The sequence below is a fragment of the Ostrinia nubilalis genome, chromosome 1 (genome assembly GCF_963855985.1).
Source record: "Ostrinia nubilalis chromosome 1, ilOstNubi1.1, whole genome shotgun sequence".
Lineage (NCBI taxonomy): Eukaryota > Metazoa > Arthropoda > Insecta > Lepidoptera > Crambidae > Ostrinia > Ostrinia nubilalis.
This window is the reverse complement of record NC_087088.1, coordinates 9250700-9263701: the sequence shown is the minus strand read 5'-3', so window position 1 is coordinate 9263701 and position 13002 is coordinate 9250700. Positions and strand designations below refer to the sequence as shown.

General features: G+C 34.7%; 2 protein-coding genes across 2 annotated transcripts; both read left to right on the top strand.

Moving 5' to 3' along the window:
- Nucleotides 1-2191: 2191 nt before the first annotated feature.
- On the top strand, nt 2192-9688 carry LOC135075656 (uncharacterized). The gene is made up of 6 exons (XM_063970075.1): nt 2192-2380; nt 4640-4809; nt 5165-5235; nt 5655-5794; nt 6235-6384; nt 9360-9688. Exons 1-6 carry the CDS (start codon nt 2311-2313, stop codon nt 9515-9517), a joined length of 759 nt encoding a protein of 252 aa, XP_063826145.1. The 5' UTR covers nt 2192-2310; the 3' UTR covers nt 9518-9688.
- Nucleotides 9689-10322: 634 nt separating this feature from the next.
- On the top strand, nt 10323-12913 carry LOC135071263 (phosphatidylinositol glycan anchor biosynthesis class U protein). Its single transcript, XM_063965058.1, has 3 exons — nt 10323-11251; nt 11411-11682; nt 11765-12913. Exons 1-3 carry the CDS (start codon nt 10488-10490, stop codon nt 12016-12018), a joined length of 1290 nt encoding a protein of 429 aa, XP_063821128.1. The 5' UTR covers nt 10323-10487; the 3' UTR covers nt 12019-12913.
- Nucleotides 12914-13002: the final 89 nt, after the last annotated feature.

Genomic DNA, 13002 nt, shown 5'->3' with positions numbered 1-13002 from the left:
TATTTAGGGTTATTATTATCGCCGTTAATCTTAAATGTTCCGTTATGTCAATGATCGGTTTCTTTAGGAATATTTGCACGCAAAAAGTAGGGACACAAAGTCAGTCGCAAATGGTTTAACACTTATCAAGTCTGACAGCCAGGTTCTTTAAGAACTGCGCAATTAAGGTTGCAGTTTTAAAATACATACAGTTTGTAAGTAAGTTTTTAACATCGGAAACCAAACATTGTTTTAAATTTATTATTGCCTGTCTTCATCTGCCTGTAGTACCAAACTGCTACAATGAATGATACTTATAAAAAGATAATTTTAAAAGGTTCTTGAAGAACCTTTTAAAATATGTATTTTAAAAGTACATAGCAACACTGCAAAGCCCAAAGCGCACTGCGCTGATATTAAGTGTAAAGCTTTGAAACAACATGTTTATAAATATTGTTAATAAAACTTGGTCTAATAAGTGGATGCTGATGCAATGAGGGTTTTCGCGAATGAAAGATCCGCTAGATGGCGGGACGTGGATGTGGGGTCTGACTGCTGCGTGATTGGTGGATTTTGACATATCTGTCAATGTCATGTCAAAAATAACCAATCAAAATTTGGACCTCTTGTCTACGTATTGCCATCTGGCGGATTTTTCATTCCCGAAAACCCTCATTAGCAAAGAGCTCAAAACAGGGCTGTGACTTAAAGCTCAAAAATCTGGTTTAGGTTCCCGTGCATTTTTTGTTCATGCAAAGGCTGACGCGTAGCGCGGAGCGCATTGCGCTATGAACTCGGTGCTAAAATGTCAAAGATAAGTATGTGCCAAAAGCTACCAAAAGCAGTACCTCTGAACTGAAAATGACTGCAATATCATCTCTTTATTAATTTTGGCGTTCTAATTTTGTTCCACACATTAAGCACTGCATGCACTCTGGAATATCAAATCTATGATTAAAATGTACGAGGCGTAAGTAAGTTAAGGCCCTGGCAAACAGCGAGTGTCTCTACACGCCCACTAAGTACATGTTGACTGGTTTTGCCCCTCGTTTTATCGGTCTATTCCACTTTGATCACCTGGCTTTGATCACCCAGGTGATCAAAGTGGACTTCCAGCGACAATTTAGTGTTCTTTGATCACCCACGGATACGATGCTCTGGGTGATCAAAGTGAACTCCATTTAAATTGTTATTTTAGTAGTAGTAAGAGATTGTCACCTGTGCGCTGCGCCCGATAGGTCAGCAATTTGAACTATGAAAGTGTTTGTTAACTGATTATTTACAAGTTATATGTCTCTGTGAGGCTGAATTGCTATGTTTTTTTAAAAGGCAGTGTTAAAGTATCATTATCAAACATTCTTAGCAAGTAACTTCTTTGAGCTGGATTGCTATTGCTATGAAAAGGCTCAACTGAGAATAATTTTGATACCACCTTAGCATGCGGCATCTAGACAAAATTGCTATAAATATTTCAAAATGGCAATCTTCGACAGATATCTCAATAAGATGACCTACTGTTGATCAACAAGTTGTATGGTAAACAAGTTTGACTCGTTTGCAACTTTAATTGTTTTTGGTTGAATATTTAATATGTAGAGACTACATATTGTCTTATTTTGCATCGTCTTTTTCGGTTAGACGTTGAAGATTGTGTCTTTTTATATAATCTATACGGTTGTTACGACTGTCGGTGCAATTCCTTTCTGCATAAGTTGGTGATTCAGCTAAGTAAGTCCATTAGACAGGTTTCATTAAAAGGAGCTGCAGGTATGCTGTGACATAACGACCCAGGCCGATTTTATGCTTCAATAATTGGATGTGTATGCTTATAATTTGTAATTTAAACCACGTAGGAGCATCCTTAAAATAGTAGGTATTAGTTTGTTGATGAGAGGATCATTTTGTAGAATGAACTAAAAAAGCTAAAAAGTAAGTAATGGAAAACGGAGACTTATCTCTTGTGTAGAGCCAATTTCTACGAATTTAATTTGAACGGTATCCGTTAATTTGCTACTTCACCCACAACCCACAAATTGCTTATAACATTATGTTATATGTTTCTTAATTACAACAGATGACTGCACTAACCGGCGTCATTGTTAAGAATGACTTACATAATGAAGAAAAGAAGCCGTGATTCGCGTATTCCGTACCGTAGGTCTATGGGTGACATTGCGTGGCGGCTGTTTATGCAATCTGCCCAACGGCCAAAGCTGACCGCTCATACAGTCAGCACACGAAGTCAGTCACTCGGTCACGCTACTCGTGTACAAAATAACAATACAAAATATATCCTTCATATCATTTGCTTTATAGTGTTGAGAAATAATTATGAAGTTTCTTTTAAAATATGTCTTAGTTTTGGCAACGACTCTCGCTTGTAATGGACTTGTTGACATAGGTAAGTGAATAATAATAGATTACGTCAAATATGCACTTAATTAAATTTATTCTGCATGACCTTAGCCTATATTAAAAATGTTTTCGTTGGTAACAGCTCCATCTTTTTTAATATTCTCTCAGTTTCTAAAGAAACCTTTCTCTAACCTTATAAGAATACGTTATGTATTAGCCGAACCTTTTTATTATCCTGCTGAACATTTGATTGATTAAGTAATTTACCTATCACAAACCTATTGCAAAACAAAGACGTTAATAAAATATTTATTTACGTCGCTTATGGCTTAATAAATTGAGCTTTAAAAGTAAATGTAGAGTACTGTTTGTAGATAACTATAGATAGATGCATGATTGCATATTCTGGTATTCTGCAGGTCCGTATGTTTAATGCTTTTGTTTTGGCACCGAAGTTGTCAAGTTTCTCCTTTGTGTCTGGTTATATTTCCGTACCTGCATTGGCCTGCATCCTCATGCAAGGTGGGGACCATCCATGATTATCTGTAGATCTAGAGGAGTGGCACTTTTTGATTGAATCGAAAATCAAATCCATTATAACTCCATACAAAAAGGCCTTTCGACCATCTTTCGACATTACAACTGTCACATTTTGCCACTTGTCTAGGGGGGCTCTAATACCTTATTCCGATTAAATGCTAGTAATCATCTGTAGCATTAGGTGCCCTGTGCCCTAAGGACGCGAAGCTTGTAGGAGTAACTTGATATTCCGTCCGTTATGTATTTGAAATTACCAATGTAAAGCTACGGGTGTCATATCTATTTACAATGAGTTAACTACAGAATGTATACTTTCCATTTATAGTTGTTTATTTTTTTGAGAAACCGGGTTTTGATTGTTTTTAAAAAAATAGGTTTTGTTAAAGACAACTTTCCCGAGACCGCAGTTTGTCTTGGACTTGACCTGAGGCCTTGCACGTTGAATTACTCGCAATTACTACTGTTTTCCGGATCGTTTTGATTGTTCCTAAGTATATCATTTTCTGATCTTGCCATTTGACACCAAGCCTTTAATTATATTCAATTGATATGCAATTGTCGCTATTAAGCGAATGACTTGCATAAAATAATGATTAGACGTAAAATTATTTTTCTTTAGAGTTAGCAACAGATTGTAAAATTAAAGAGTTTTGGTTAGTTAATTTCGATTTAGCCAAAGTTAACTCTACCGATCACTGTTTTGTTCACTTTATCAAAATTATACCTCAGGATTATTTATTTACTTACTCGTAACATGTTTGTTTACTCAAGAAACCTTAGATCCAAGTTAGTTCTATTATTGAATTGCCCTCGAAGGTTAAATTACACTTAAAGATTCATATGGAATGATGTTTGCACACCTTGACCAACATAATTTGTCGATGGACTTATGATAGAATTTAATATTACAGTTATTTCCTACGAATGGTTAAAATATATAAAAGTAGTGACCTAGTAGGTACCTAACTTGTTTTAAAAAAGCCGCACGCTTGGTTAAATTAAATTAACTAAGTATTATTGCGTCCAGACTTCTAGACTAAGATTCTAATTGTTTCTAATAATTATATTTTTATATTGCTTATTGATGTTTGTTTCAACTAGTAGACGTAAGTGTATTTTAACTTAAAGAAGAATTTTGAATTCAGAAATTGTAGTAAAAAAGTATTAAACTTTCAAATCACCAAATTGTACTGGGTGTTTCTAATTACGTGTCCACTACTGTACCTAGGTCAGTTATTATTTTTCATTTTTTGTCATGCACCTTGAATGGTTTCTCTTGAATGATTTGAACTACGTGAGTTGACTGCGTTTCCAAGGCACGCCACCCAGTCCGATCCTCAACTAATTTCTACGTACCATCTGGTTTTGGTGGTAATTTCCCGAGCCAAGGTTTCCTCTAAAACGTTTTCTATCCTAGATGTTTCTATGGCAATACTATTATAACGCTGTTTTAAGAAGAAATAGTATTTTAAGAAGAAATTATCTAGGTACCTGTACCAGATCATGCGACTTAGCTCTACATTTATTACCTACTAACTTTCCGCCCGCGGCTTCGACCGCGGTTTTCCCGGAAATTATTCATCGTATTTCATCGAAATTCATTCTTGGACTTCAACGAACATTAATGAAAATTAAAAGAATTTGTAAAATTGGTCCTGGCGTTGTTGAGTTGCGCTTACCAACACATTTTGCGATTCATTTTTATAATTACGAATATCTTTTACTATTTTCAGAGAAATATCTAAATATCTTTTACTATTTTCAGAGAAATATCTAAAGGTATGCGATCGAGATTCTGAAGATGTTAACGATTGCTTGATAGAAGCAGTCCAGGACGGCCTTGCTTCTGTAGCTGATGGAATCCCAGACTTGGATGTACCACCAGTGGACCCATACAACCAAAAGGATTTGCGGTTGGAATACAAAAATAACCAGGTATTATAATAATATGCTCTTATCTAGACTAAGAAAATTGTAGTCTTGGGCTCTCTTAAGTTGGGTTTAATAGTTTTAGCTCAGACACTGTAATTTGTTATTTTGTAATCTCTACATAACTATACGCATTTGAACATGACGCGGATGCATGTTGGCATGGACCATATTCTTAGATGATATTTAATAATATTATGTCGTGGAAATATTCCTAGCCTTGTCTTAATATGTAGAGTTAAAATTAGATAAAACTTGTTCTTACTGTGTTATAGGTTTATTCAAAAGCGGTTTTTGACTTCTATTTACAATATTACTCACAAACTGCTTTTGAATAAACCATTCAAATGACTTTTTTCAGATCTATGCTAAACTAATAGCAAAAGACATCTATGTTGAGGGACTGAAGAATTCGAAAATTCACGATGCAAGGTAACTCATTTTATATTGAAACTTGCTATATTAACTAACCCTCTGAAGGTATAAGAGTATCTAATAGGTATCCAATAATAATCCAAGAAGTAAAATAATAAGTAGGTACCTAATTATCATTCCAATATTAGAAGAAAAAAAAATCATTAGAGCTTGAGAATACGATGAATCTAACTACCTACTCTATGGGACAACAAAACAACTTAAACAACCCGCTTAAAAAATCTATGCAACTTTTTGTAGATGACTGAATGATTTGCAAAAACAGAGATTTACTTATGCCTAATTGCTAGAACAAGGAAGTGTGTCATTTGGTCTGAAATTATAGACATAATTGTTTCAATTTAATGTGTTTATATGATTCTTCAGTGGGTTTTTGCCGATTGCTATGTGTTCACTGCAATGTATTTTAATTACAGACTCAAAGCTGACGAAGACCGATTTCATCTCGAGGTGGATGTAACAACTCCGAGAATTAAAATTCGGGGCCAGTATATTGGAGAAGGCCGCTATAATTCGCTGCAGATACGTGCAAACGGACAATTCAGCACAAATATGAGTTAGTACTTTATCTTTAAGCTTGACGTCCATTGGCGTATCTAGGGTCATTTTTCAGGGGGCCTGGTCCTTAACAGCCATGATACGGGGGGGGGGGTGCGATTGGTATCACAGCTCATGAATGAGTACCTACTATCATCTATCCTCTTTAAACCGGTAGCCTACTGGGGTGGGCATTCTGGGGACGTGCCCCTCCGCTATGCGCTAGCGTTATTTGTCTGGGACGTCAACATAGCTACGCTAAATAATAACTAGAAAAAAGAAAGAAAGAAAGAAAAATATTTTTAACTAGACCTATTTTTGTTTGTTCTTATTTTGATTCCTACATTATACCGAAACCCTTAGAAAAATCCTTTGTGTTTTATTTAGTAAGCATTATTGAGCCGTGTAAGTTTATGAATTAAATTATGTTATTAAAATTATATCATTTACTTCTTTCAGCGGACTTAGTTTACACTTGGAAACTCGACGGTGTTCCTAAAAAAACAGAAAATGGTACTTTTGTGCGTATCAATGCGTTCTACATGCGGCCTGACGTTGGCGACATGAAGTCACTTCTGACGAATGAAAACCCTGATAGTAAAGAATTGAGTAAGTATAGTTTATATTTTAAACGCTAACATTATTAGGTTAGGTATTATATACACCGTGTTACTTTGCATTCTTGCCATATTCACAGAGATAAAAGTAGGGAACAATACCTATTATTTAAGATAAACAAGAGACTCCCATAAAGAAAGTACACTAAGATTTTAGTAAATTTTGTTTTTCAGTACAAATTGGAATAAACCAATTTTGTCTCGCACGGTCTACAGGTGCAAGTGGAATAAACCTAGTGGGCGTGGCCTAGTTCTTAATAATCTGATGTTTTATGGCTCTGGGTACCAGCCTTTTTATCCAGTCATAATAATTATTTTAAAATATTTTCAGTTGATTTCAGATTTTCCTTTCTACTTTACGGGCTTAGGACCGTCAAAAATACGTAATAATTATTAGGGTTTTAATTAATTTATAACATTGTACCCTATTTTTACTAAGTAATAAATTAAGTATGAAATGAAATCACCTTATTCACAATTAATTATTTATTTATAAGTTCCTACTTACAAAGTTTACGTACTGCGAAGCAAGTGTTCAAATGTCCTCCGTTCTGATGAAAGCACAGTCTAGCACGGCGAAGCGTAGGTTTTTCGCTTTAGTTTTCGCAACATAAACGTTTTGTCTCACAGTTTCACTAAAACAATCCTTTCATGTAACGCGTTTACACTGTTTAACTCTTCTGCGCATACCAGTCGTTTCAAGTCACTCCAAAAATCCATTGGTGTTAGGTCCGAGGATCGTGGTGGCCAAGCTACTGGACCCCTCGTCCAATCCACTGTTCACCAAACGTATTATTCACGCACTTGACGTCCTTATTGTGGGGGAGCACCATCCTGCTGGTAGTAGAGCATTTGGTGTAACGCTAAGGGTACGTCATCAAGAATTTCGACTAAGACGTCTTGCAGACACTCCAAGCACCATTTTGATTAAATTATTCGTTGTTTGAATACACTTCAGTCATTTTTGTATTATTTAGAACGTGATTTGTGATTGATGGATTTTTCAGTTATTTACAAGTGTCAAAAAGACATTTTAAAGACAATAGATTGCAAAAGATATTTAAAAATACAATAAAAAGTAAAAAAGTCTCCATCGCCATCGCCAACAAGTGATGTGCATGCGTTACGATAATTAGTGGTGTGTTTAACAGATTGTCGATAAAATAAAATACTCAAGATTAAAAAAAATTTTTTTCGGTCATAATTTTTTTACGGATTTGTGTTCAGTATCAGTAATATAGTAACCTCTGTAAATATGGCAAGAATGCAAAGTAACACCCTGTATATACAGGGTGGAAACGATAAGTGATCTCACTCGATTATTTCTAAACCATACAAGATATCGAAAAACTGGTTCCTGATCCTGAAAGTGCTTTACGAGCTCTTTCAAACGGCCCCAATAACAGGTTACAGAATAAACTGGATCTATCCGAAAATTCAATGTTTCCGGCTTCCATACATTTGGTACAGCCTCATAATATTAAAAACTACAGAAGGTATCGTAAAACTGGTTACTAATCCTAAAAGTGCTTCACGAGCTCTATCCAACGGTAACAATATTAAGTTACAGAATAAACTGGATCTATCCAAAAATCCAATGTTTCCATCCCCCATACATTTAGTACTACCACAGTCATGGCACTCATCTCTTGATACTTGATACAACACTTTATAGCAAGTAAAGCCTAAAACTAATTTTTTCCTTGAATAATTTTAAATAAAAATGTTTAAATTTACGAGTTTTTTTTAGGTTCATTATTTAATTTTTAAAAATTACACTTAATATTGTGTGGTTGGCATACATTTAGTATGGAAGCTGGAAACATTGAATTTTCAGATACTTCCAGTTTATTCTGTAACCTGTTATTGGTACCGTTTGAAAGAGTTCGTAAAGCACTTTCAGGGTCAGTAACCAGTTTTTCGATATCTTGTATGGTTTAGAAATTATCGAGTGAGATCACTTATCGTTTCCACCCTGTATTATGTATTACATACCTGTCGATTTTCAATAAACATTGATGATTTATTTACCTACACTTTAAAACAAAATGTACCTAAGTACACGTGGAACCAGGATACTACCTACACTTATCATATTTGGTACTAGCTTTCCGCCCGCGGCTTCGCCCGCGTTTAATTTTGTCTGTCACAGAAAAACTTTATCTCACGCGTTCCTGTTTCAAAAACCGGGATAAAAACTATCCTATGTTCTTCCCCGGGACTCAAACTATCTCTGTGCCAAATTTCATCAAAATCGGTTCAGTGGTTTAGGCGTGAAAGCAAGACAGACAGAGTTACTTTCCCATTTTATAATATTAGTATAGATTCTGTGGATGGTCCGAATATCCAGTTAGGTGAGATATAATTAATGAACAATTTATTTAGGACCAAAATCATAAATATCTACTGAGTTTATTAAACGGAAATACATTCATGCAAATATTATACTTAGTGCCTCCTATTTGTATGAAGTAAATTTATTATAGCTTAGGTATGCAATTAATACATTTTAAAATTTAATTTTGTTTTGTTTATACTCACTCACCATAAAATTTAAGTACCTTCATAAGTAACTGTGCACTGGCACATGACGAAAACTTTTAGACATTATTTTAATAGTAACCTATATGAACTTGTATAATCTACGAGTATTAGACTGACTATTATTTGAGACGCGCCCCCATACAAAAAATTACATTTCAACCTACAAAAAATATTCCAGTCAAGATTATTTATTGGTCGTATCGAGCAGTCTGGAATGCATTCTCTCAGCGGTCGCAGGTTTTTTATACTTAAGTACACAGATAGCCAGTACTAAGATGATCATTTCGCAAAAAAAAAACGAAAAATAAAAGAATGGTTTATTTTACAAGAAAAAGGATCAACTCTACATTCCTACAAGTTTTTACGCATCTTAGCATTGAATCGTTTCAAGTTTGCTCACCTAAATCTTTTTTGTGCTTACAGCTGAACTGGGAAATAGATTCACGAATCAAAATTGGAGGCTGCTCTACAGGGAGTTGCTACCATACGTCCAGGACAACTGGAACAAGATTGGAATCCGAGTCGCCAACAAAATATTCCTGAAAGTTCCATATGATCAGCTATTCCCATTAAAGTCGTAAAAAACTATTTAAGTTACCTACTCTATACTTATTTCAAAAATGGCGGGATTATTTAAAGATAATTTACTTATCTACCTACCTGCGATAAGCAGGGTATGAGTATGAGTTTGTCTGTGATAAATAAAAGTTTTTGTATGTGTTTTTTATTGATATTAAACTATTTTTATTTAACATGAAAGTTTAATTTTGTTTTTAACCGACTTATAAAAAGGAGGATGCAATATTATTGATTTTTATATGCGGACCTCACCGCACCGTGTAGCTTCTCCCTTATTAGTCGACTCATTGCTCGCAGTTTGCTCGAACCCTTAGGTTTTCGCACTAGTGTTGAATGAGCTGAATCCAGTCGGCCAAAGAATACTCATATAGATGACCCACGCTGAACTGTCCCACCAAACTCGATGACAGGGGGGCGCTACCATCGTTCAACTATATGGTTTCCAACATGGTAAAAATCGGAACCAGCGATCCGATATTGACGGTGGCGCCCCACTGTTAATGTCATCGATAGGACAGTCCAGTATTTTGGAACTATACTCCAAGAGTCGGCGGACTGGTGTGCGGTGGTATTCAAAGTAGCAAAAACTATTTTGCGAAATACCTTCAAAGGTTAGGCCTAAGAATTTTTCAGTTTTAGTCAGATGGGGAAAATGCGTGCACAATATTCTCGGCACCACAGATGAGACAGATCGGTACTTCCGAGTTCCGACTTCCGACCGCCTAAAATATGTTTAAAGCAAAATTAACTGTGACCGTGAGAATCGGACCCACTGTATTTGACATTTACTTATTTTGACATTCATTTGTCAGTGTCAGTTGTGGTGATAATTTTTATGGTTTGGTGATTGAATTCTACAAAATGTTTTACTGATCCAAAGTAAATCGTTTCTGAATTTTGAGTTGAAGAAGAGAAAAATATTAAACTACAATTTGTCACATATAAAAATCGTGAAATAATGCAAAACTAAACATGGCGAAAATGATAAAATTCTTAGTCGCCGGTTTGGTGAGGTACTGGTTGATTCACTTAGATTATTGGCAAACAATAGCTAATAGAGTTGAAATTGCCACTCCTTTGAACTCCTGGAAGAGATTAGTTGAAGGTGTATTCCTATACGACCAAGGTATCAACCCCTACGCTGGAGATGCGTTTCACGAGTCGCCGTTGATGTTGATATTCTTCCACTTTCTAATGAAGAGATGTCCATTCTTATTGCCACTCATCTTCACAATATTGGATCTGCTAACAGCATATCTTCTGTACAAAACATCTAAATCTTTCATAAGAATATTCAAGATGTCTCAAGAGAAACATTTGAGCGACACGGCCGATGATTCAAAGACAATGCTTCTAAATGATGCTCAGTTGGATGAAGCGCCTGAGTATGTGCTGTCTGTCTACCTTTTCAATCCATATTCGGTATTGAACTGTGCTGCGATGACTACAACTGTAATACAGAATTTGTTGGTGGCGACATCTTTATGGGGCGCTTCAAGTGGTTACCGAGTGTTGGCGTGTGTGTTTATTGCCCTGGCTACACACCAAGCTTTGTACCCAGTACTTCTGATAGTACCCATTTCTATATTGTTGGCGGATGTAAACAATGGCTGCAACAAGTGTTCATACATTAGAACACTGTTGGTATTTGTTATCTGCTGGGGATTCCTCATCTACATATCAGCATACATAATGAATGGATCTTATGACTATGTCTACAATACATATGGATTCATGTAAGTAAAATATAGCCATACTACCAAATTACATAAAGTAGTTAAGTAATCTAAAATTATTGAATAGTGTTTTCTCTGGCATAACCTGATTTAATTCATATTTTCCATTATTTGCTTGATAAATATTTCTAGTATTAATTTATCATTTAATTGTTTCAGACTCACAGTGCCAGACCTGAAACCGAACATTGGGCTCTTTTGGTACTTCTTCACAGAGATGTTCGAGCACTTTAGGCTGTTATTTGTTTGTGCATTTCAAATCAATGCATTGGCCCTCTATGTGGTTCCTCTCACATTGCGGTTTAAGAAGGAACCTGTACTTTTGGCTACTGTGCTAATAGCACTGTCAACTATATTCAGATCTTATCCCTGTATCGGCGATGTTGGATTTTACTTGGCTCTGTTGCCAATGTGGAAGCATCTTTTTACATGTATGTAGTATTATTTGACCATTTACAAAAATACTATTTTAATATTCCTTTGAGAGACTCAAATGTATTTTTCATGTTTCAGTTATGCAACAAAAGTTCATAGTGGGATGTGCGTTCATTATCACGTCAGCCTTGGGACCAACAGTGTGGCATCTTTGGATATACTCCGGCTCCGCCAACGCCAACTTCTTCTTCGGAGTGACCCTATCCTTTGCTACAGCACAGATATTCTTGATAACTGATTTGCTATTTGCATACATTAAGCGAGAATTTACTCTCAAACATGGCTCTTCTAGGCAAGTTGATGGAAAACCAGCAAAATTAGTTTTACAATAAATAATTCTACAAATTAAGCTTGATTTCTGGCATTTACTAAAGAACAAATGTGTATTGATTATAATTATCTACTATTTATTTTATAATTACAATGTAATAATAGTGAAGAACAATAGACTAGATAATAATATGTATAATAAAATGTTAATGGTATCAATACATATAAATAGTTATTTGTATTCTGAATGTCATAAAATAAACTTCAATTTTAATTGGTAACTTTCAATAATTATTGTTCTTGATTCCAGATTGTATATTATAAATATTATGTATTAAGTAGATGCAGGTTTGTTAAATAATAACTTTAAATATTTCTAATATCAACATCACTATTGTTATCATGGTATTTATTTTATTATAAGATTATTTTAGATTACCATCAAAGACTGTTATATAATATAGAATTGTAATTTAGCAAGTTTGGTTGAAGTCTTACTGGTTGACTGGTTGTTTCAATTCCTGCTTTGAGATATAGATGTAATATTACACTGGTATTACATAATTATACATCTTGTTTGGTTACATAATTTCATTCATTCCATAAAATTCCAGATTGTAATGGCAAATTATTATAATGTAATATTATTTTTGTAAATGTAGTGAATGGCCAAGATGCTATAAAATATTGCTTAGACTACATTTATGAAAGAATTTATTAGTCTGTATTTAAACTTTATTTTTTACAACTTACATATTTTTCTACTTCATTAGAGGCAAGTTCTAATCTAGGTAAACACATATAATCTTTTTAACAAAGATGTAGTTGAATGATAATTTTGATAAACCGTCATACAAAATTATCTAGCACCTATCTAGAATTCTTATCTAGAATAGCTTTAAAGACAAAATTAAGGTTTCACATATGTGTTGTCATGAAATAAACGATTTTTGTTTACTATTGTACTTTTATTTATAAGTCACCTTAGTCAAGGTGCATAAATCGGGTGTGAAGATTGTCGCAAATTGTATTCTCAATTATTCACT

Coding starts and splice junctions, on each gene's coding strand:
- LOC135075656 (XM_063970075.1), top strand. CDS start 2,311: ATGAAGTTTCTTTTAAAATATGTCTTAGTTTTGGCAACGACTCTCGCT. Junction 5,236..5,654: donor TCGAAAATTCACGATGCAAG/GTAACTCATTTT, acceptor TTTTAATTACAG/ACTCAAAGCTGACGAAGACC. Junction 5,795..6,234: donor ACAATTCAGCACAAATATGA/GTTAGTACTTTA, acceptor TACTTCTTTCAG/CGGACTTAGTTTACACTTGG.
- LOC135071263 (XM_063965058.1), top strand. CDS start 10,488: ATGGCGAAAATGATAAAATTCTTAGTCGCCGGTTTGGTGAGGTACTGG. Junction 11,252..11,410: donor TACAATACATATGGATTCAT/GTAAGTAAAATA, acceptor TAATTGTTTCAG/ACTCACAGTGCCAGACCTGA. Junction 11,683..11,764: donor GTGGAAGCATCTTTTTACAT/GTATGTAGTATT, acceptor TTCATGTTTCAG/TTATGCAACAAAAGTTCATA.